Genomic DNA, 24,539 nt, shown 5'->3' with positions numbered 1-24,539 from the left:
TAGAATTTGAAGATCTTGCAATACAAGGAGAATTAAAACAATGACAACAATAAACAGCTGGTTGTCAGAGGAAGCATTTGGGCTGGGCTTCAAGAGTTTTTGAGAAGCTGATTTACAGAGATAGGTACACTTGGATTCCAGTGAAGTAGTCAAATAAATAACAGTGTTCAAAAAGTTATATTTACTGCCTCACAAGATGAATCATGCCTCTTTGGGGAATTTTTTTTTTTTTAGACTTCATTTTCCATTTTGGACTACTGGATCAGTCTCTGAAAAGAGCTTGGAATGTGACCAATTACTTCCCTCGGCATTTTTCATCTGAGACTGAAGGGCTGCACAACTCCATTTTCCATTCTCAGTCAATACATCTTAGATAGTAAGGACTTTGCCTGTGTCTCTTCATTTTGTAAAAAAAGAAGACACCAGGGGCGCCTGGGTGGCTCAGTCAGTTGAGCATCTGACTCTTGATTTGGGCTCAGGTCATGATCCCAGGCTCGTGGGATCTCCCTCTTCCCCTTCCCTGCTCTCTCTCTCTCTTTCAAAAAAAAATTAAAATAAAATAAAAAATAAGAAACCAAAAAACATAGCCTGTTTATTACAAATATAGATTTCAGAATGAGGACCAAGAAATGCAGTTAAGAAATCTTAAGAAAGATATTATAATAATCTACTACCCTAAACTCCATACTTCTATTTCAGATTATAATTATAATGCTCAATTATGATTGGGATGATTAATTAGCAGGCACCATTAAAAACTTTCAAGAGTAAAATCCATACCCCATACTGTTGTTACATCCACATTAAAAATCAGGCATACAGGTAAACTCAGAAAATCGTATACAGGTAAACTCAGAAAAAATTCAGAAACCTATTTGCAACTGTCCCAATAACATATTACCTCTTACATCATTAGAACACTCAAAACTGAGATGATGGTAAACCAAGTTGGACGTTAAGGAAAACTGGCAGATCTAATGGCAAAACAGACAACTGAAAATATCAAAGAAAAGTTCAAACCAAATAAGGCCCTTTAAAACATTAAACCTATAGCAAATCATTTTACTTGATAAAGCATTATGAGAAAACTGCAGATAAATCACTTTGAGAGATCAGATTATGTGCATTTTAAATATTCCAGCATGATACAATGGAAAATGTCTTAAAATGGGCATGGAAAAATTAGTTCAAGGTCTGGCACCAGCTTGTGACATTAGTTAAATCCCTTAAGACCCCACACTGCCACTTTCTAATCCATAAAATAAGCACAATTTTCCTTGCCTTTGCCTACTTCACAGGGTAAGAATCAAATAAAATAATGGATGCAAACATGATTTGTAATCCATAAAATATAATGTAAATATTATATTTAAGTTATAGAAATACTGCTTGATTTTTATAAATTGAAGAATCACCTTCAATTCACCATGAAGCAAATAACTCTATTTCTGGGTATCGCATTATTTTAAAGCAAAAGTGTAATCCATAAATATGTAAAATAGATTATAAAAAATAATATACAAAGGGTAAAAGAAGAGAATAAAAAGAAAAGCACAGTATAGCTGCTAATGGAAAGAAAGCCTGCCTCTGTAATGTAGACCATGGGGGAAAAACCAAAACAAACCATAGCTTGTAGCCCTCCTATTAAGATTAAATCCCACATATTCAGTTTGATACGGTTTCAAGAGTGACTTCGGTCAGGCTCCAAAGCTTTTCCATGTGTTTGAAGAACACTGGAAGTGAAAGTAACTGTGGTGATAGACATCTATCACCTCTGCGGAGGTGTTGGGTGAGCAGTAGGTAGGAGAGTTTTCAGGAAACCAGTAGATAGAAATGCAAGAATAAATCAAACACAGGCTTTGCCTTCAAGATGCCAGTCATGTAGTTCTGGGGACAAAAGTACAAACCAAACATACGGCAGAATAAAGAGCTGTAAAAGGTACAAACAACATACTATAAAAGGATAAATTAAGGCAGAATTGAGTTCTTCAGTTTCAACATGGTGGAGGTATCCTGGCTCTTACAGAAGAAATGGGAGATTAATAAGCAAAACTAGAAGAAATAGACATTAGAACTGAGTGTATGCAAAGGTGAGATATAGGAAATGACTCTAGAAGAAAAGAAAAAAAAGAAAGAAAAGAAAGGAAAACATGTTATAGACAGGGATGAAAATGTAGATGAAGCAAGAGAGTTATGTTGGGGTCAAATGGTTGAAGATCTTTGAAGGCCAAGCACAGAACTCTGGGTTTGATAGTGCAAGTTACTAGAATTCACTGAAGTTACTAGAATTTGGAAGGCGTCAAGTGGCCAGTTTACCTTAAGGATGATGAAATAAAAAATGGGACAAAATAAGGCCCCTTCCCGAGTTTGCAGGGATGATTTGGAAGAAATGAGAGAGCAGAAAGCACAAGAAAGCACAAGGATGAACATTCGTAAACACATCACTATATTTCCACTACTATCAAAAAGATAAACAATACATTTTCACATGAAAAATATAGATACTATTCTGCAATATCTTGTACCTTGCCAAGTTTCTTGACATTTTATGGAGGGGGAGGAAGAGAATACTACATTTATTGGGTGATCTGAGAGTATTACCTATTATTTTTAAATTCCTCCAACAGACCATAAGGTAGATATAGTGCACTAGATTAAAAAAAAAAAAACAAACATAATAAAGAGGACTCATTAAGTAAATCACCTAAAGTCAAGCAGTGGCAAGAAAGAAATTACAACTTAAGTGTGACTGATTCCAAACACTGTTCACACTACACCAGACTGCTCTACCACAGCATGAGAAGTCTTTAGGGGTGGTTCAAGCAGAGACTGAATGACTATACAAGGAATCAATTACCAAATGTTATTTTAGTCTAAATTATATTGAAAGTTTCAACTCTCTTAAAACTCTTAATGCATCTCAGGATTTGTTTTAAAGCATTTCTATTTTTTGTTCTTTTTTTTTTTAATTTTCAGATGGCTTGAATTAAACTATACAAGGCTAACTAGATGTAGGATATTTAAAATGGTAAATCTTTTGAAAATGAAATCTTATCCAATTCACTGAGTGAAAGTAATATTGATTGACCCAGCCACTGGCCTTGAAAACAGACATAATGAACGCTGTAATGAACACAAAAGAGTGATAGTAACATAATTGTGACAATTCCATGAGATAATAGCTGGATTAACAGCCATGCTTCACGAAATAGGCTTCTATTATGACTTGAGATGTGCTTATTATAACTAAAAATGATGAAGGTAAAACAAGCTAAACAGAACAAAAGATACATGATGCCCCTCAACTGTATGCTATTTTAGTTTCTTGAAAATGAGCTTTGAGTGATTCTACCATAATATGCATAAAATAAAAATAAATATTTAATTCCAAAAAGTATATCTTTATGTATATTTCTTTACATATTCTAATGAGCTTCAAACTTCAGTTAAAGCCTGTTTGAAATTTTCATATTCAAAACTGCACCATAATTTGAAATTTCCAAATGTGTACTAGGAAGTAATATGCTGTGCTGCAAGGAACTAAAATGTGCATTGCTAAATAGATGCATATATGTCTATACCTATTCCCATTAAATAGCCCCAAGACGCAATTTTAAGGTACACAATGTTCAAGAATAACTCACAAAACATATTTAAATTGAGTCAAAGAGAGGAAGAAAAAATAGATTCTGTGATTTAAACATATACCTATCCAAAGGTACTACCTTATTAACAAACAGATATGCATAAGTTTTAAAGCCCCGAGACAATAATAATTTAAAGGTACAAGCTCAGTAAGGAGCGCCTGGGTGGCTCAGTCGGTTGTCTGACTCTTGATTTCAGCTCAGGTCATGATCTCACAGTTCATGGGATTAAGCCCCAAGTCCAGCTCTGTGCTGGTGGCACAGAGCCTTCTTGGGATTCTCTCTCTCCCTCTCTCTCAAAATAAATAAATTTTTAAAAAATGGGCGACTGGGTGGCTCTGTTGGTTAAGTGTACAAATCTTGATCTCAGTTCGGGATATGATCTCTAAGTTCGTGAGTTGGAGTCGCACATCAGGCTCTATGCACTGTCAAGTGCAGAGCCTGCTTGGGATTCTCTCTCTCTCTCTCTCTCTCTCTCTGTCTCTCTCTCTCTCTCTCTGCCCCTTCCCCACTCACACTCTCTCTCAATTAAATAAACTTAAATTTTTTTAAAAAGTCCAAGTTCAGTATGTAAATTCAAGTACCACCAGTCCCAGCAAATATTAATCTTATTATAAAAACTCTTCTTTCATAGCTAGTATTTTGTGGTCAAATTCAGTGGTGTTTACAGTTGTAGAACACCGCTTCACAATGAAAACACAGATTCTACTGTTTCCCTCCTCTTCCCATGTTGTGCTTCAACACCAGAGTGTTATAATTGTATCACACCTCTCCAATTGTGAGGAAATTCACACCTTTGTGTTACTTTAAACAAATAAAATATACAATTCAATTAATGTGTATTGAATCCTTTATGGGGGAAATGATCTTATTTACTTTTAATTTCTATGAAATCATGATTAAATTGATATTTTAAATATAATTAGCTTTTTTTCATAATAGCACTATTGAGATAAGAGTCATATACCATTCACCCATTTAAAGTGTATAACTCAATGGATTTTACTATATTCACAGAGTTGAACCATTGCCACAATTAACTCTAGATTACCCATTACTCATTTAGATACCCATTCTTCAGTTGATAGACATTTGGATTGTTTCCACTTTGGGGATATTATGAATAATGTTGCTATGAATATTAGTGAACAAAAGTTTTTGTGCAGACCTATGGTTTCATTTCTCTACTATATACCTAGTAGCAGAATTGCTAGGTCATATGGTAACTCTATGTTTAACCTTTTTAGAACCTGCCAGACTATTTCCCAAGTGGCTGCCTCATTTTACATTCCTACTAGCAGTAAATAAGTGTTACAATTTTTCCATATACTTGTCTACACTTGTTATTATATTTTTTAATACAGACATTCTAATGGGTATGACATGGTGAGTACTTACGGTTTTGATCTGCAATTTTTTAATTAAGCCAAAAAGAGGAAAAAAATTCTATGACTTAAACATATATCTCCTTGATAGCTAGAGTGTTGAGCATCTTACCATGAGGCTCTTGACTATTCATATATTTTCTTTGGAAATATGTCTAGTCAGATCCTTTACACACTTTTAATTTGGCTGCCTTTTTATTATTTTAGTTGTAAGAGTTCCTTATACATTCAAGATTCACATTCCTTACCAGATATATATGACTTGCTAACTTTCTGCCCTTCTCTGAGTTTTCTTTTCACTTTCTTGATTATGTCCTTGGAGCCCAAATGTTTTTAATTATGATGAAAACAAACTTACCTATTTTTCTTTCATTTCCTATGTTTTGGTGTCATAGCTATGAAACTACTACTTAATCTAAGGTCATGAAAATTTAGCTCTATGCTTTTTTCTAAAAGTTTCGTGGCTTTAGCTCTTACACTTAAGTCTATGATCTATTTTGAGTTACTTTTTCATATGTGGTATGGAGCGTTTAAAATATATTTTTTCGGGCAACATACTACTAATAGACTTCAAGGTCTTAGATAATGCCAATGAAATATTTTTTTAATAAGTAAGAAAGTTCCTGAAAATCCCTTGGAAATATTAATGAGAAAAGCATTCATTAAATAGCATACAAATTTAAAATAAATATACAATTTATTCCTGGATTTTACAAAAAAAAAAAGAGTTAAAATACAAAGATGATACAAATAACAGAAAGAAATTCGTGATGAGGGTTAACTGTAAAATTAAAACTGCAGAAAAAATACCAATAAATAACATGCATTGTGTTTCTATCAACCTGCTTTTTTCTTTTATGACCCTTAACAATTTCATTATTTTATTACAGTGTGAAAGCACAGTGTCTGTCTTTTTCCGCTTTCATAACTAGAGTACCCAAAATAGTACTCAGCACATAATAAGTAAAAATATTTTAAATCAAATAGATAAGCAGATAAAAACGAATATGCATTAAAATTCACACTTCAGATGCAAGAATTATGATAGAAGGATAAGATAGAAACAGTAAGGTTTACAAATACTTTGTTCCTATCACTGCTTTGCACTTATTTTTCCTCTACTAGTATTGCTATTACCCTGGTGTAGTGCATTATTCTCTTTCTTTTCCTCCTTTAAAGATTTTAGCTTGAACATCATCTCTTTAAAGACATTTATATGGCAACCCTGTCTAAATTAGTTTCCTCTGTTATTCTCTATTACAGAAATAGATTTCTCTTTCATAAAACTAATCCTGAATGGAACATTTCATATTTATGTGTTTACATGCTGTCTTGCTCCCCCACTACAGTGGAAGTGTTTTGCATTCCATCTCAAGTCTCTAAGACAATGTGTGCCACTTTACCAACTTTAAATAAATAGGTAATAAAATATTGGAGAAATGGGAGCTTGGAAAAAAACTGCTGTTCCCTGGATTTTGAGGAACAGCTATATTGAAACCATAGGCAAACACACCTTTGCAAAGTAATGCTATGTCCTTGGTGGTGGCTTTCAGTTCTCTCATGACTTTTTACCATTCCAGAGTGAGAGGGAGAGAGAGAGAGAGAGAGAGAGAGAGAGAGAGAGAGAGACTTTTCCCATCAAATGAGACAGAAGAATGGAAGTTGAAATAATAATGCAAATCCCTCATTGTCCTAGTTATAGAAATAAATTTCAGAGGAAATATCCAGCGATGTGCCATGAAAATTGAATATGCAGAAAGCTTCTGTCTCCAAATCCCAGGTGAGTTCTAATCTATTTGGACCTGAATAAAATTACAAGTAATCTCTCTTCCTTCTTGTCTCTAGAGTTCAATATTTAGCTTTCCTAGTAGTAGTTCATAAAAATTTTAAATAGTATTTATTGTGATTCAAAATATCTTAGGTGACCTAATGAAGAGATGACACATGTATATGTCCTCTTTAATCTGTTTACTCGGTCTCTGTCTCTGTCTCTGTCTCTGTGTCTCTGTCTCTCTCTCATTCTAAAGTCTTGCAGTAAATATATTTAGATTTTCAGTCTGGAGAGGCTTGGCATTTGTCAGGTGCCTACCTGATATCCATTTTCCCCTTCATATTATCAAAACCTTGTTTTGATATATATGACCAGGTATATAGCTCAAAATTAAAAACAACAACAACAACACTCCAGATATTTACCTTCACTCACTGCACCTAGGGGTGATTATGTGACATAGTTCTATACTCATCGCTGGATATAGTTTATGGACATTGCTAGCATTTCTGGGAAAGTGTGTTTTCCAGATAAATGCATTATATTTCTCTGTGCCACTTTCTTTTTTACTCACAGGTTTTGCACCTACACTGTTACTTCAGATGACCCACTGAGTCATATTTAGGACCATGTGTAGGGTGTTATTACATAATCCCAAATCCTAATCCAGGACTTTTATGAGGGTCAAACAGTTACTCTCAATAACTACACTAAGACATCATGCATAAACTGGAATTCTCCTGGGTGAACCAGGACATATGGTCACCCCGTGGGAGATTTATGTTCTCAGTAGCCTCAAAATAAAGTTCTTTCTTTCCAGTTAGAAGTGGCTGACATATGTCACTTTTGACATGTACATTTCCATGCAGCTAAACAACTTCTCCAGTTTACTAGATTTTAAAATTCAGTGGTACAGAAACAAACTTTAGCATACCTTATTTATGGTACTCTGTAGGCTTGAAGTCTCCTCGAAATGTAGCCCTTTGGTCTGTCCCTGTCTGCTGTTATTCCCATTTGGCTACATAACACACTGTTTTGTTGTGGTGGTGGTTTTTTGTTTTGTATTTTTTTAATATTCTTTTTCTCAGAACTGTCTGTTCAAAAAGACAACTTCTCCACAGACCTGGTCATAGGAACGACTGGCTTCTGTTTCTCTGCTTCACCACATCTCTCTCCCATTCAAATCCGTTGAAAATTGACTTTTTATATTCCCTTTGCATTTAGCACTCATCATGCCTTTTTCTTTTCTCTTCCCTGAAGTATGAAGAAATCATCGTCTATAGTCCTATTTTATGTAGATTTCCCTCTAAGCGAGTTAAATAAGGAGACATTTTAAAGAAGGAAGGTCCCCAAAATTGAAAAACTGCCTCATGCTGGGGATGGGAGGGTTGGGGGTAGAGAAAAATTGATCCATATCTTTTGATGATTTTTTTTATCACAAACTAAGAAACATTTACATATGAAATTACTAATTCTCACACTGGTTTCTGAGAGGGAAAGGCAAGGGAGGGCACTAATAATGACAGAGCATCTCTTTTGGCAATCAGCCTGGCCCAGCAAGCCATAGTAAAGCTATAACTCCTCAGAAGGAGAGCACTGGGTAATTTACAAGGAAACTGCACCTAGAAGGTTAGGAAATTTCTCCAATGATACAAAGAAAGTAAGTTATGGAACTATGATTCGAACCCAGTTTTATTTCTAAAGCTTGCATTCTTTTTTTTAAATATGAAATTTATTGTCAAATTGGTTTCCATACAACACCCAGTGCTCATCTCAAAAAGTATCCTCCTCAATACCCATCACCCACCCTCCCCTCCCTCCCACCCTTCATCAACCCTCAGTTTGTTCTCAGTAAAGCTTGCATTCTTAAATATTACTTAAAACTGACTGATTCACTAATGGCTAAAAGAATGCAACCTAGAAATTTCGCATAAATGAATACGTGTTGGTCTAGCAAGGCAGAAGGGAAAATATAAAATTCAGTATCATTTTCAAATGATTCAACCAAAGGTCTTCATTAGTGCTGCCTTAGAAGCTTAATCCTACTTTTATTTTTCAATGAAAAATGTTATTAGAAACATATATGCTAATTTTTACAATTAAGGCTAGCCCTGGAGCTAAAGTATTAATATTTTCCAGACATTATACTCTTAGAATAAAAACAACACCACTTACTATTGAAAATATAGTAAGTTAAAGACGGATGCTTACCATTATTCAATCCTTACTGAAAGTAAAACTAATGATCTGTTGATTCTTCCTAAAGAAAGATAGCCTAATTCCAACAACACAAAAAATCACGTCACATGTTTGCAAGCAACAGCTGCCAGATTCTTGAGCTGCCAGGATTGAATATTTCTTTTTCTTTTTCTTTTCTTTCTCTTTTTTTAATTGGAAAGAATACCCCAGTTCACTTAACTAATATATATGAGGGTAAAAAAATAGGCAAATAAGTAATTTTTCTAGGTGCTATAGCCAGAAACTAACCTAAAATGAAAAATAAATGTTACAAAATTCAAGAAAATCACATGTGTATGGAAGAAAAAATGTAAATGCGCTAAACTGAATATTTAACAAACTAATTGCTAAACAAGGCTTTGTGATTTGGTCTTTGACTTCTTTCTATCCAGGTGCCATTCAACTCTATGATTCATTTGGCAGTAATGGCTAAGGTACTCCTTCTTTCTCTTCTCTTCTCTTCTCTTCCTCTTTCTTAAATATTCAGGACTTTTCAGAGAAAGTACCTGCTCCAAGAAATAGTTCTGCATATGCCTCATATTTCAGAACATTCCATGAGGAAGTCAGTTGATGAGGAAATTCAAATTCTAGAGTAGATAATATTTTGTACCCCCATTCTACATATTTTTGTGTAAAAAATCTGCCATTTCTTTTCAACATAAAATGGAAATCTTCCACTGAAAGATGACCTGAAATGACCAGACTGCTCCCCAGGAAGAAGCCCTGGCCAATCTTTGTTCCCCTTCTTTATAAGCAGTATTTGGTACAGAAAGAAAAACATGACAAGATCAGCTCTTAAAACTACAACACAATGCCAGGCTGAATGCATAGAAGCATGCAATGACTCTTCTAGCAAACTTTCCATGTTTCAACAGTACCATCATAGCCTATTCAATGTGGAACCAGTTAATTGAACTAGAAACTGTATAGAGACAAAATCAGCACAATTATTACAAAAACCATTAAGACCAGATGGCCAGTGAATTATTTGCAGAATTAAACTGCATGAACTGCATCAATTAACTGATTCAATAAGATTTTAACAGATACCCTTACATGGAAACTGCAGTCCTCAGTGCTACACGATGTATTAATATATATTAGGTCTAATCACTAATTTCAAGGGGTTTAATTCTGATAAGACAGAAAGGACACAAAAAACAGTAATTCTAACAAGAAGAAAGGGAATATGCAGATAATGTCCCATCAAGGTGCAAAATATGCAAGCTATGTTTGTAGAAATTTTATTTTGCAGAAATTGAGAAAAGTTTTATTGGGATATTCTGTTTATAGTGAGAAGCAAAAGAAATTCGAGAATAAAAAGTGCTTTTCTCCTATTGTCATTTTGTGGGCATAAAATCATGCTCCCCTTTTAGCTTTTAATGTTGGTCTTCTCCTTTTCTTCTTCCTCAAAGGCCCCTCCCATGTTTCTCAATAACTCTTGACTTAGTCAAGTCAGTACCTTATCACAATCTTGAGATTGCTCTTACCGAAGCACCAGATTTAGGCATGTAATTCTAAATAGTGCAAAAGGACATGAGTCCATTAAGAAATTTCTCTCTCATTCTTGCCGTTGTCACTATTGCTGTTGATACCTATCAACAAAGCCATCACAAACAAGGTGATAGGCTGCTCTGATTTTAATATAATTATGATTTTGACATGTTGTAACAGTAAAGAGTGACACATCCTTAATTTCAACAGCAAACAAGATGAGCAATGTTGATTTAAAGAATGAACACTGAACTAGGATTTCCTTTTCTTGACCTACCTCCCTTGTACTGAGCACCCTTATTTTAGTCACATAAGCTCTGTTTCCCAAGTGTATCTTCTGTCCTTCAGTGGCAATATCACAGTCATTACAAGGCCCAGATGAGACTGTTTATCTGAAAGCTCAGTTAAAAATTGAGAAAACATTCTACAGTGGAAAGATAGATTATATATAAGGCCAAGGGCATCATGGTATTATGGAAATCTCATAATTTCTGGAGTTAAGACCTAGATAATAAGTTTTCATTCTGTTCCTCACTAGGATGGACTAAAGTCAACAAGCTTCCTAAACTGCAGCTTTTCATCTATATTTAATGGTCCATTCCTGGCCTTCACAGAGCTGCTGTGCAAATTACATATAAATCTAAAAGCCTCTACGAAATAACAAAAACTAAGCAAACTATATTATTTGTACCAGCACAGTTATTAATACTGCCGCTATGACTATCACTGTTAGAGCTACTCTTGTGACAGCTTACAATATTGGTTATGTATTAGAACATAGACTGACCTAAAGCAGTTACTTTATCATTGATTTAGTTTCAAATATAATTGATATGGATTAAGGCAGTGTTAAGCAATTCAATTTGTGTTTATATAATTTGACCTTCATTAATCCCTTAGTTGAAAAAAAATCTTAATAGTTCATAAGCTAAATAATTTAGATTTTAGAGATCACTGATACAAGGTCAGAACATTATCAATATAATTATTTTAAGTTTATTAAGTAAGTAAACAATGGTTATAGTCAGAAAAGCAAGCCTTTTTAAAACATTTCAATTATTATCAATCACTAAAATGCCAGTGATGTGTGTGCTAAGTGCATTGAACTATTCATTTAAAAAGACCCAATACTTTCAGCCTAGTTACAAGTCCTAGACATGTTTCAAGCTATTCAAACTGCATTCTTACTAAGTGCAATTTCCTAGACTCAAATGTCAGGGCTCCCAAATTGTCCAAAGCACTGAATTATGTTGTTACTTCCCAAATGATGATATACCAGATGTTACTCTCATAACTTTCTTTTCTTTCATCATTTTCTTCTTCCAAGCTGAAGAAAGAAAAGTAGATCGTAGGCAGAAGTGAGGTATCTTATCTGCTATAACAAAATACCACAGACTGGGTGGCTTAAACAGCAGACATTTATTTTTCATAGTTCCAGAAGCTGGGAAGTCCAAGATCAAGGTGCAGTCGGATTTGGTTCTTGGTGAGGGCTCTCCTTCTGGCTTGCAGACAGCTACAGTCTCATTGTATACTCACATGACATCATCTTTGTGTGCTTACAGAGAGAAAAAGTTCTGGTTTTTCTTCCTCTTCCTTTAAGATGCTAATACCATTATGAGTACTCCAGCCTCATGCCATCATCTAAACCTAATTACCTCCCCAAAGCCTCACCTCCTAATACCAACATATTGAGGATCAGAGCTTCAACCCATGCATTTTGGGAGGACATGCTTAGTTTATAATGGGGTAGGACTGGAGACCAAGTCAGAGTAATATATTAATAGAATATTGCATTGACTTCAATTATATAGGTGTGTATACAGGTAAAGAATTTAACCTTTAATCCAAAAAATATCTGGCATTTTCCCTTGGCTTCTGAAAATTGATATTTATTTGCCTAAGGGCCTTAGGCTAGCCAGAGAGAAACAATATGATTTAGGTTTAGCACTTTGAGTCATGCAACATATCAGTCTATCAGGAGCCTGAGGTCAACCACATGGGCAATCATTCAACCAATCTTACATAATGTAGTCCCAATAAAAACTCTTAACACCAAGGCTCAGGTGAGTTTCCTGACTGACAGTATTCCTTGTGTATTGCCAGATATTGATATCAGAAGAGTAATACATTCTGATTCTACAGGAAGAAGATAAGAGAAACTCTGTATTTGGTATGCATGGTATGTGTACCTATGTACTCTACCCTATGTACTTCTTCCCTTGGCTTCCCTGTATCATTCCCTTATAATAAACAAGAACCACAATTATAATACTTATAATAGTTTTCAGTGAGTTCTGAAAGTCCTTCTAGTAAATTATCAATCCAGAAAGTGGTATTGGGAACTACCCCAGACCCAAACTTACAATTGGTGTTAGAGGTAAAGGAGGTCTTAGAGACTGTATTCTCTAATTTTGTATTGGCCCAAACTTATTGCAACAGGTAATTATTATGATAAGTTAAAACTCTAGGAAGACAAGGATCTTGCCTATTTTTACCCTCTTGCATATGCTCACTACATAGTATAATGTCTAGTATGTGGTAGAGTTCCAATAAATATATATTGAATAAATTTTAGGTTTATTGAGGTTGACTTTGAGGACAAAGCAGCATTTGTGCTGTGGACTGTAAGATCACCAATGTAATCATAGTTAATTATTCATCTGTTTCTCCATCTATACTTGGAACAGGCAATTCTTTAAAAGTCCACATGTTTATTGAGAGCTTTCCTTTATCAGAGAATGTACTCAATGTTGTGATTGGGAGAAATATATGGCCCAAGTAGCAAAGATGACTATGATATAATTCCTTCCCACTAAAAAAACAGACAATAAGTACTGTGATATTAAAGCAGAAATAGCATCTAATTCTTACCAATATAGGTAATGGAAAGAGGTCACATATCAGTTAAGATCTGAACTGAATTGCAAGGAAGGTTAAGAATTACACAGGCACAGAACAACAACAACAACAACAAAGGCAAATATAGCAACATCAATGTAACTATAGTAGTATTACTTTTATCCTTTATATATTTTATTACACATATGATTCTATAATAATAATTATCTAAAATATGTTATTGCCAATTTTTAAAAAAAATTTTTTAACGTTTATTTATTTTTGGGACAGAGAGGACAGAGCATGAACTGGGGAGGGGCAGAGAGGGAGGAAGACACAGAATCAGAAGCAGGCTCCAGGCTCTGAGCCATCAGCCCAGAGCCTGACGCGGGGCTCGAACTCATGGACCCCAAGATCGTGACCTGAGCTAAAGTCGGACACTTAACCGGCTGAGCCACCCAGGCACCCCTGTTATTGCCAATGTTTAACCACAGTTTGAAAATAATCTGACTTTAGAAATTTACATCAAACAATGCTTATCTGTAATTGTTTTTATGTATGCAAGGCTCAGTTCAAACTACTCTAAATATATAAAGATACCAATCTTATAGTAAATTTATAGAAAAGAGTAGAAAGAGGAGATTCAGACTATACCTTCTCTGCATGATGAAAAAATGCAACCCTCCCCCATTCCCACACAAATGCCTTTAAGCATTATGATAATTTGAGAAAATTTAGGTTGTTTTACAAGATTTTTCAAAATCATGTAAACCTCGAAGAGAATAAAATATCAACACTATTAAAATTCAAGTCAGTTATAACCGGTTAAATAACAAAAATGTTAACATTACAGGCACCATCTGAATAAGGTAAGATTTGTAGGAAAATCTGTCCCAACAGATTGTGACACAGCAGTGTTTCCTGAACTACTAAAGAAGGTGTTTCAGGAACAGAAGTTTCTAGCATTTGTGAGCTTATTTTGTGTGGGAAAGTGATGCCTTCTAGAACTTTTATTTACTCAGTTTTACAAAAAGTATCATCTAATGCCATTAAAAAATTTTGGGGCTTCCTTCCAAAAAGGCACAATAAATAAAAACCAAGGAGGCAAAAGAATTATACACTGAAAACTACAAAACACTGCTGAAAGAAATTAAGAAAGAACAAATAAATGGAAAGACATCTGTGTTCATGGGTTAGAAGATTTAATATCGCTAAAATGTCCACACTACCCAAAACAACCTTCAGATTCAATGTAATCTCCATAAATCCCAATAGCATTTTTTTTTCAGAAATAGGAAAAAAAATCCTAAGATTTAGGAAAAAATCCTAATCTCACAGCATTCTAAACAGTCAAGACAATCTTGATTTAAAAAAAAAGTGGTGGACTCACACTTTCTGATTTTAAAATATATTACAAACCTATAGTAATCAAAATAGTGTAGTACTAGCATAAAGACAGACATATATATGAATGAAACAAAATAGAGAGCGCAGGAATAAACTCTCACATACATAGTCCAGTGATCTCTGACAAGGGTGCTAAGACTACATAATGGGAAAAGGATAGTCTGTTCAACATATAGTGTTGGAAAAACTGGGTACCTATATACAAAAAAATAAATACATAAAATTGAACCCTTACCTTATGCTATATATAAGAATTAACCCAAAATGGATTAAAAACCTAAATGTAATATTAAATTTGTAAAGTTCCTAGAAGAAAACACAGGAGAAAAGATTTATTTGGCAATGATTTACTGGGTATGAAACCAAACTCATAGGCAATAAAAGTAAAAATGGACAAGTGGGATTACATCAAAGTTACTGCACAACAAAGAAAGCAAAGTGAAAAAGTCACCTTCAGAATAGGAGAAAATATTTGCAAACCATATATCTGATAAGAAGTTAATATTCAGAATATATAAAGAACTCTCACAACTCAACAGCCAAAAAACACATTTAAAAATGGGCAAAGGACTTAAGGGTGCATGGGTGGCTCAGTCGGTTAAGTGACTTGGCTTGGGTCATGATCTTGTGGTTCATGAGTTCAAGTGCCACGTCAGGCTCTGTGATCCCAAAAATAAACATTATTTTTTTAATGGGCAAAGGATTTAAAAAGACACTTCTCCAAAACTGGCCAACATGTGTATGAAAAGTGCTTAACATCACTAATCCAAGGGAAATGCAAATCAAAACTACAGTGAGATATCACCTGGTATCTGTTAGGTTGACCACTATCAGAAAGAAAGAAAGAAAGAAAGAAAGAAAGAAAGAAAGAAAGAAAGAAAGGGAGGAAGTTAGAGGAAGAAAGAAAGGGAGGGAAGGAAGAAGGAACAGAAAGGGGGGCAGAGAGAGAGGGAGGGAAGGAGAAAAAAGGAGGGAGGGAGGAAAAATAAAAGTTAGCAAGGATATGGAAAAATTGAAACTTTTGTCCACTTGTTAGGAACGCAAAATGGTGCAGCTGCTGTGGGATCCAGTATGGAGGATTCTCAAACAATTAAAAAGGAAATCTTTTCAGATGCTACAACATGGATGAACCTTGAAGACATTACACTAAATGAAATAAGTTAATCACAAAAAGACAAGTATTATGTGATTCCACTTATATGAGGTATCTAAAGCAGTCAAACTCAGAAACTGAAAGTAGAGAGGTGTCTGCCAGAGACTGAGGGGAAGGGGAAAAGGGGAATTATTGATAATGGGTACAGAATTTCAGTTTTGCAAGTTGAAAAATTTCTAGAGGTCTGTTGCACAACAATGTGTGCACAGTTAACACGACTGTAACGTATACTTAAAAATGGTTAAGATGGTAAATTTTATGTTTCTACTATAATTTTTTTTTAATTTAAAAAGAGGAGGAAAAAAGCACGAGTTCAGACTATGTTGGCACCCACACTGCTCGAAATAGATGGCAATGATGAATAAAATATAAAAATGTAAGATCTAAATGACATAACCCGGTTCAAAGCAAGCTAAGTATCCCTATGGAATGTAGGAAGACACTAAGCAGTTTATAGCTGCAAAGCTCCATATCGTGAAGTTGGTGGTGTGCCTCTGATCAAGTCCATGGGAACAAAAGCCCTCTGTGGAGGATGGGGACTGCAGCCAGGCTACCTGCTCCACCAGTGGCTGGGATAGTTTTCCTCTCCAACTCTAAAAAGGCTGAAATAAAAATGCTGATCGTGTTTTAGAGTAGAACCAGTAATAGACACAGCCTCACAATGAAAGGGACTAGACCTAGCCAAAACCTCGCCCAAGCCCCCTTCCCTAACTCCAATGTTACCTTTGGATAGAAGCCTTGAAATGACTCAAATATTCTAAACTAGGGCCACTGAAGGCTGGATAGCAACAACAACAACAACAACAATAACAACAACAACAACAGCAACAACAAAAATCACTAGAAAGTGAGGGCAGACCTTAGAGGAAGAAGATCAAGGAGCCGGGGTAGCGAAATGTTCCTTCAGACCAAATAACAACCACATGAAAAACGAATTCTGAATTCTAATAATTTCAAACTAATTTTAAAAATGGTAGCCAACAAAATCACTGATTAAACTATGAACTTGACTACCAAAGAAATTAAATGTATGGGGAAGTCTGACAAAGTATTATAAGAATGCTCAGAGAGATAAATGAGTTAATAACTTTCTATAAAAAGAACAGATAGTAAAAATAGGAAGAAATCAATCAAGATCAGGTAGATATTACTTGGAAACCATTAGACATCCAAAAATGAAAAATACATAGTGATTGAAATCACAAATTAGATGGCATTAATTCTAGAGTAGGTAAATTTGAGTTTCTAACATAAGTCGTTTTGAGCATTATCAGCATCAAGATAGAGAAGTGAAATGTACATGGGTTAAGAGTTAAAATATCTCATAACTGAAGAAATATGCATCTTTTTATTAAAAGTGCATTCTGAATTTCTAACAATGTAATTTAAGATAGAAGAAATTGTGGTTTATATACACAATGGAATACTATGTGGCAATGAGAAAAAATGAAATATGGCCTTTTGTAGCAACGTGGATGGAACTGGAGAGTGTGATGCTAAGTGAAATAAGTCATACAGAGAAAGACAGATACCATATGGTTTCACTCTTATGTGGATCCTAAGAAACTTAACAGAAACCCATGGGGGAAGGGAAGGAAAAAAAAAAAAAGAGGTTAGAGTGGGAGAGAGCCAAAACATAAGAGACTGTTAAAAACTGAGAACAAACTGAGGGTTGATGGGGGGTGGGAGGGAGGGGAGGGCGGGGGATGGGTATTGAGGAGGGCACTTTTTGGGATGAGCACTGGGTGTTGTATGGAAACCAATTTGGCAATAAATTTCATATATTAAAAAAAAATAAAATAAAAAAATAAAAAAAATAGTTTAAAACCCTTGAAATTGAGTTTCAGTCATGTAATAGAACTTTTGCCAGATATTGCATTGTGACTATGGCCTATTAAAATTGTATTGTTACAAGTAGGAAAAAAAAGATAGATTCACAACAAGATATTATAGTCGGATTTGCAGAACATGAAACATAAAGAGATTTTTTTTCCTATATAGATTACCTACAAAGGAAAGAATATTAAACTGATGGTAAACTTCTCATATTCAACAATAGATGTCAGAAACCAATGGAGTATAATTTTCAAAGTCCTGGGAAAAATACAGGTCTACTAGAATCCTATAACAATCTGAACTATAATTTATGATTGAAAGCAAAAAGAAGGCATGTTCATGGACACCAGGACAAAGCGAATTCACCACCTACATAGACCTCATATCCAAAACAAAGATTTCTTTGGGCCAAATTTGATACATACACAAAACCAAAAACTATATGCATAGAAATTATTTTAAAGATTGGTAAATTTAACTATTATCTGTAGAATAATAACTAATCATGCATATGATTTTATTTTAAAGTTTCACTAATCAAATTGGCAAGAAGGGTGGTGGTGTTTACTAGGCAAGACGACATCCTAAGGTCAACCAGCTGTTTGGAATGCAGACAGAAACAAAAAAATATTGAGCATATATAATGAGTATATATAATCTTATATACTTATAAACGCATATTAAAAAATAAGGGTAAATCACTAAAGCCAGAATCATAAGCTACATTTACAAACTAGTGGAAGAATAAAAATAGAATAGAGAAAAAGTGTCAACACAAGGAAATAAATAAAGAACACAGAAGCAAAAGAAAAAATATGAACTACAATGGCAAAAACAAATCCAGATGCATCAACAATCTCACTAAATGCACATGAATTAAATTCAGCTATCAAAACAGATTTTTCAGAATGGATCTTTACATTTTAGCTCTATGCTACTCAGCAGTCACTCCATTTTAACTACTCTTTCCTGTCTCCTGGTGACAGGAAGAAATCAGAAGTCACAAGGGAATTAATTCCTAGTTTTAAAATGAACGCAAACCAGGTAAATGACACACCGCTGGGACTCTAAGTAGCTTCTTTAAGACCTGTTGGGTTTGGCTGCAGCCACACATCAGCCCCCTGTCCTTGCCACATACCAGATATGGCCCCTGTTGATGTGCCTAACTATACTGTTTAACATGAATGAAATAGGAAACGACTTTAAAAAAAAAACCCACAAGTTTTATATACACCAAAACACCTCAAGAAAACTTGTGTTAATAACCTGCTTTTAACTCACCACCAGGCTCCTGGCTGTGCTGGTGCTATCCTGCTGAGGCATACCACATAGCTGAGCAGTACTGTGTTTGTGATGGAGCCTTGATGTTCAATTCTTTTTCAGGTTTGCTTACCCCAGGATCAGCTCTCTCTAGTCTTATAACGAAAGCCTCAGGCCTATGCCTACTGTTTAAAATTAAACACCAGGGTGCCTAGGTGGCTTAGTCGGTCAAGTGTCAGACTTCAGCTCAGGTCATGATTTTGTAGTTCATGAGTTCAAGCCCCCATCAGGCTCTGTGCTGACAGCTCAGAGCCTGGAGTCTGCTTTGGATTCTGCATCTCCCTCTCTCTGCTCCTTCCCCCTCTCAAAAATAAGTAAACATTTAAAAAATTAAATTAAATCAGATTAATTAAATACCAACACTTACTCCTATTAGTTCTATCCAGAGAGAGGATGATTTTGAAAGTAGGAATCCTGATGATTTTTGTCAGCAATGGCATACTTATAATCAAAGGAAAATTGTTCTCAGTAGCCTCTACCATAAGAAGGGAGAAATTAGGTGATTCTTGGTATGAAGCAATAAAAGAAAAGGAAATTGAGTATGTGGTTACCCCAAATAGGTAACTCACCAGGTAATTATTGGCAGTCTAAGGCATTTACTCCTTTACAAAAAAGCACCCACAGTAAAATTATCTAATCAGGAATTTCTTGAAACCCCTCCTATGGGCTCAAGACCTCTGTGCCTTACCCTTAATTCTGAGCAAGAATGATAAAAAGAATGCATTTCTGAACCTGCTTCAGAGTATGCAGTTTACTTAACTCCTACTGAATATCCAGGCTCCTCTCAGGAACTTTGAGATTGCACCCAACAAGGGAGATCTCTCTACACTCGGATCCCCTACATACACACACACACACACACACACACGCACACACACACGCACAGGCTCCTACACACTGTGCTCTGCCTACAGTACTGTTGTCAGACTTTCTGTGTTTTTCTTCTTCTAAAACCTTTGGAAATAAACTCTGGTCCAAAGATCTGAACTCCGTCTTTTTTGCATAACTGATAGTTTTGGCTCTTTACTTGATGACTGGTTAAATCCCTAAAGTCAATACTATCCTAAGATTATCTCCATGTTTTAGTTTGTACTACAGTGAAACATTTTTTTTAAGTTTAACTAATTAGAATTATTCAAAACAACAAGCTTTTATCTTTTTTGCTTATTTTAATTCTTATATTTAAAATATAAACTCATAATAACTGGACATTAAGAACTGTTAGAATTATGTCACATTAAAAATGAAAGATCATTTTTGTTTTAACCAAAAATGTGTTTACCTGTAAGTATTATATTGAGCAGTACTGTTGAAATAATATGTATGTACACATCTAGTATATTAATGCAAATTCAGATCTGAGTATGCTCGGTAATAAAACAGTAACTTTAAAAATCTGAATATGAATGGCAGATGTATTACTAAAAACAAGCATAGTACAGCAGAGATTCATTCAACTGAATATGGAAAAAAGTTTAAAAAACAATTTAATATTTAATTTAGAATCTAGTAAGTAGAACTTCCATTTTCAAGGATATCTCTTCATGAACTTCAAATAGGCTATTTCCTTATGAGAGAACAGATATAGATATCTATATCTATATCTATATCTATATCTATATCTATATCTATATCTATATCTATATCTATCTATTCAGTGCAGTCACATTTTCCCAATACATAAATTATTATCTTGAGAGTCAGACAGGCATCAGAGGAGAGTTAACTACTTTACAATATGTCAGTGCTCATAATGTAGCTACTGATACTACCTAATTTTGTCAGTTTTGGAAATAAAAGAGATGTTAAACAACCCAGTGTCCAACACCTTCACTTTAAAGGTCCAGAAATTAAGCCAAAGAGGGGGAGGTAACTTGTCCAAAGAGAAATAGTAACTGAAATATAAATAAAACTCAAATGTCCAGCTCCTAATCCAGACCTCATTCCATAAATTCACATCATCTTTGAAGTGACGAGTTATGCCAGGAATCTGATATATTAGGTACTGAAAAGATTTATTCAATATAAACAAAACACAACCTATTCTGAAAGTTTTTCTCCACAACAGGACACAAAAGACTCTCTGAAGAATTTAACTGCATAAGCCATCCTCTGTGCTTACAGGAGAAGTAATAGGAGAAAGGAAAACCCGTCTTACCCCTTGAATTAAACAGAACTGTAAAATTCAAAAGATCAATTATCCTCTAGAAGTGGAAGCCAGACAAAGAGAATTTATATTGCATAGACAGTAACTAGGTCTTTCTCAACAGGGCATGATCCTTTGCATTGTAAATTATAAAATCTTAATAAAATCCTGACATTGGGTCAGAAAATATAAAATGACTTCGACTTCTAATTTTCTTCCATAAAAGAATGGTTACTCCACTACCTGTCAACACCAGTTTATGTGTGCACACAAGCACATGCACGTGCACACTTTCCAAGGTACTTACTGAGCTATAGAGATAGCCTTCACCATTCATGGCCACATAGAGGCTGGCCTTCACCCCTTGGATGGCCACCACACGCAGGCCCACGGGAATTAGATTGAAGAGGGCTGAAGAGGGAAAAAGAAGACAGAGAGGAAAAAATCAGTGACCTTTTGAATAAATCATTCTGCTTCTTAAGAGGACTCTTTTGAGAATTCAAACCTATGAACTGAAATTAGTAGGGAGAGAGAGGGAGACTGAAGAGGTCTAAGGGTGGGGAGAGCAAGCTTCTTATCTTTGCACCACTTTTAATTACCTATGCGACCTCAGGTAAATCAAATAAACTCATCTGTAATAAAGGGGTGACATTAGAAGGTCTCAAAGGGCCCCACGTTTTTGCTTCACAAAATGAACACATATTCAAACAGTATAATATGATTTTTCAAACAAGTAAATAATTTGAACCAAAACATTCTCAATAGTGGAAAACATAATTGCCGTCATATGTAATAATAAAACATGACCTTTAAAACCTATGCCAAAGCTTCTTGTTTTCAGATTTTTCCCTGTTGTCTTGAACATTGTCTTGAATACAGAAGATAAACATAAAAATCACTGACTCATTCTTAGCTACATTGGTAGAATGAGAGCATTTCTTTTTATAGTTCAATTATTTTCCATGTAAATGTAGATATGTAAACAGATGTATCTCTAATTGATAGCTTAAGCTGTAATAGACATATATCTCAGAAAACACACACACACACACACACATGTATAAATACATGCACAAAACCACTAAAACCATTAAAAATTAACTTGTTAAACTGAATTCAGTATCCCGTGATGAAATGAGAACAGGTTTGTGGTCTTTAAATATTTCGGTTGTCCATCACTGAACAATCTATATGTCTACTTGGATAAGGTATTCAAATACCAGAAAGAAAAATAAGAAGATAATCTGTTTTTCTTCCAAAAATATATTTTGATGAATTACATCTTCCTAGCACTACTCTAGTTATTGTTCTGATTACAAAATGAGCATAAGCATTAACATTGTCCCTTCCCTGAAATAATTTGTAATACATAAGGGAAGAAAGTAATCATATAGTTAGGCACTACAGATGCAACATGGCTATGAACTAAATATCTCACAGCTTCATGCATAAAAGAATATATCTGTAGCTCACTTTAACATTCTAGTTTAGTTGGAAATTTTTATCCTGCTTTTCTACTGATAAAATTTTCATCAGTTCTGGTCATCTTCTTAGTGTTGAATTTAAGATGTATGTAAATCAAACCAAGGGCTACCTGGAATGACTGATTATTCTGGGCTTTTCTCAATGTAGAATGGTAAGCTAACTAACCACACACACTCATACACACACACACACACACACACACACACACACACACACAGTTTGACTTCCAGTCAAATGTTCAGTTGATGGGTATAGAGGATCAAGACTTAGACCACAGGTTACTACAGCAGGTTTCAATTCTTAGATGCTTGACATTGGACCAGTCCCTTTGCCTCTTTGAACCTGTTTCTTCATTTGTCATGACAGTTGAGACTAAATCTTAGAAGATGCTCAAGAATTATTAGCCATCTCAATTTGAATGTGAACTGTTTTTGTTCTTCACACTGTCCTTGTGCTACTGAAATAACTTAAGAAGTACAAGACCTTAAAGTCTACTTGGGGAGAGAAAGCTAAGACATATGGAATAATCTGATACAGTGTATAATTTATTTCTATAATTAAATATAATATATGCATTCTATATATATTTTCTATGTTACAGAAGTTCAGGAAAATGGAAGATCTGTGTGGCCTGAAATATTCAGGAAATGTTTCACATGGAATATGGGACCCAGGTTGACACAAAGAAAGGGCAGAATTTGAGTAAGTCAAGAACAGAAAAACATTTTAGGGGGACCGGAGGTTAGGTGATTCTGGAAGATAATGTATGTGTAGACCAGTAGATGGGAAGATTTGATTCATACTAGGGATAAGTGAGAATGAATACCACATAGATAAAGTAGGGATAAACATCCGAATGTCTGTCACTCTAATCTTAGATATCTAAACTTTGCCAAATGGAAAACAAGAAGTGTGACGCATAAAGATTCGAGCAGCAACAGATTACAAAAAAAGTGTGAGGTTTGCAGACAACATAGTTTCTAAAGTAACCACTCAGAAGCTACATGGCTTTGAGCCATTCATTTAACCTCTGTTTTATTTTCCTATCTGTAAAATGAACATAATAATTGTTACTGCAGAGTATTTATAGAAGAATCAAATGTACTATCAAATTCTTAAAAGTGTTTCATAAACAGAGAGGTGTTCTCTCTATATAAGAGTTATTTGTCATTAATATATGTCTTCTGCTTGTCAAATAAGGTTACCTTAGGGCATGATGTAAAAACTGACATCATCTCACTGGTATCTATTGAGTTTATATTCAGAATTGTTTAATACTTTAAAAAATAATACTTCATTTTTGTGCAACTCTTAATCTTCAAAGTGTTGATAAATTCATCACTGTATTTGACCCTCAACCACAAACACTATGGATCATTTAGGACAGAATGATTATCTTAATTTTAGGAAGACAAATAGGTTCAATGTGGTAACCCAAGTGAAACTCTACCTGAACAATAGTTTTCTGGCTCTCTCACATGTGTTTCCTCCTTCTTTGTTTTTAAGTTTAATTTCTCCTAATATCCATTCTTGCCTTTTCACAAAGTCTAAGACTAGCTACCTTTCCGTACATACCATGCAGCTGGCTATGGCTGTGGACTCAGTAATGGCCAAAGAGATGTTGGCAGAAGGGTCTCTGCATAGTTGAAGACTCTTTCCTTAAAGACAGCTTGTGGGGGGGGCGCCTGGGTGGTTCAGTTGGTTGAGCGTCTCATTCTTGATTTCTACTCAGGTCATGGTCTTGTGGTTCATGGGATTGAGCTCTGCATTGGGCTCCATGCTGACAGCATGAAGCCTGCTTAGGATTCTCTCCCTCCTTCTC

At 34.9% G+C, this 24,539-nt stretch overlaps 1 protein-coding gene across 2 annotated transcripts in view; it reads right to left on the bottom strand.

Moving 5' to 3' along the window:
- FGF12 (fibroblast growth factor 12) overlaps positions 1–24,539 on the bottom strand; it is a 260,274-nt gene that overhangs the window by 162,922 nt on the left and 72,813 nt on the right. For both annotated transcript variants that reach the window (XM_042999108.1, XM_042999107.1), the window contains exon 3: positions 21,540–21,643. In XM_042999108.1, coding sequence (XP_042855042.1) covers positions 21,540–21,643 — 104 coding nt within the window. The remainder of the gene's footprint in view (positions 1–21,539; positions 21,644–24,539) is intronic.

This window comes from Panthera tigris, chromosome C2 (genome assembly GCF_018350195.1).
Source record: "Panthera tigris isolate Pti1 chromosome C2, P.tigris_Pti1_mat1.1, whole genome shotgun sequence".
Classification (NCBI taxonomy): domain Eukaryota; kingdom Metazoa; phylum Chordata; class Mammalia; order Carnivora; family Felidae; genus Panthera; species Panthera tigris.
The sequence above is the reverse complement of the archived record's forward strand: the minus strand, read 5'-3'. Positions and strand labels throughout refer to the sequence as shown.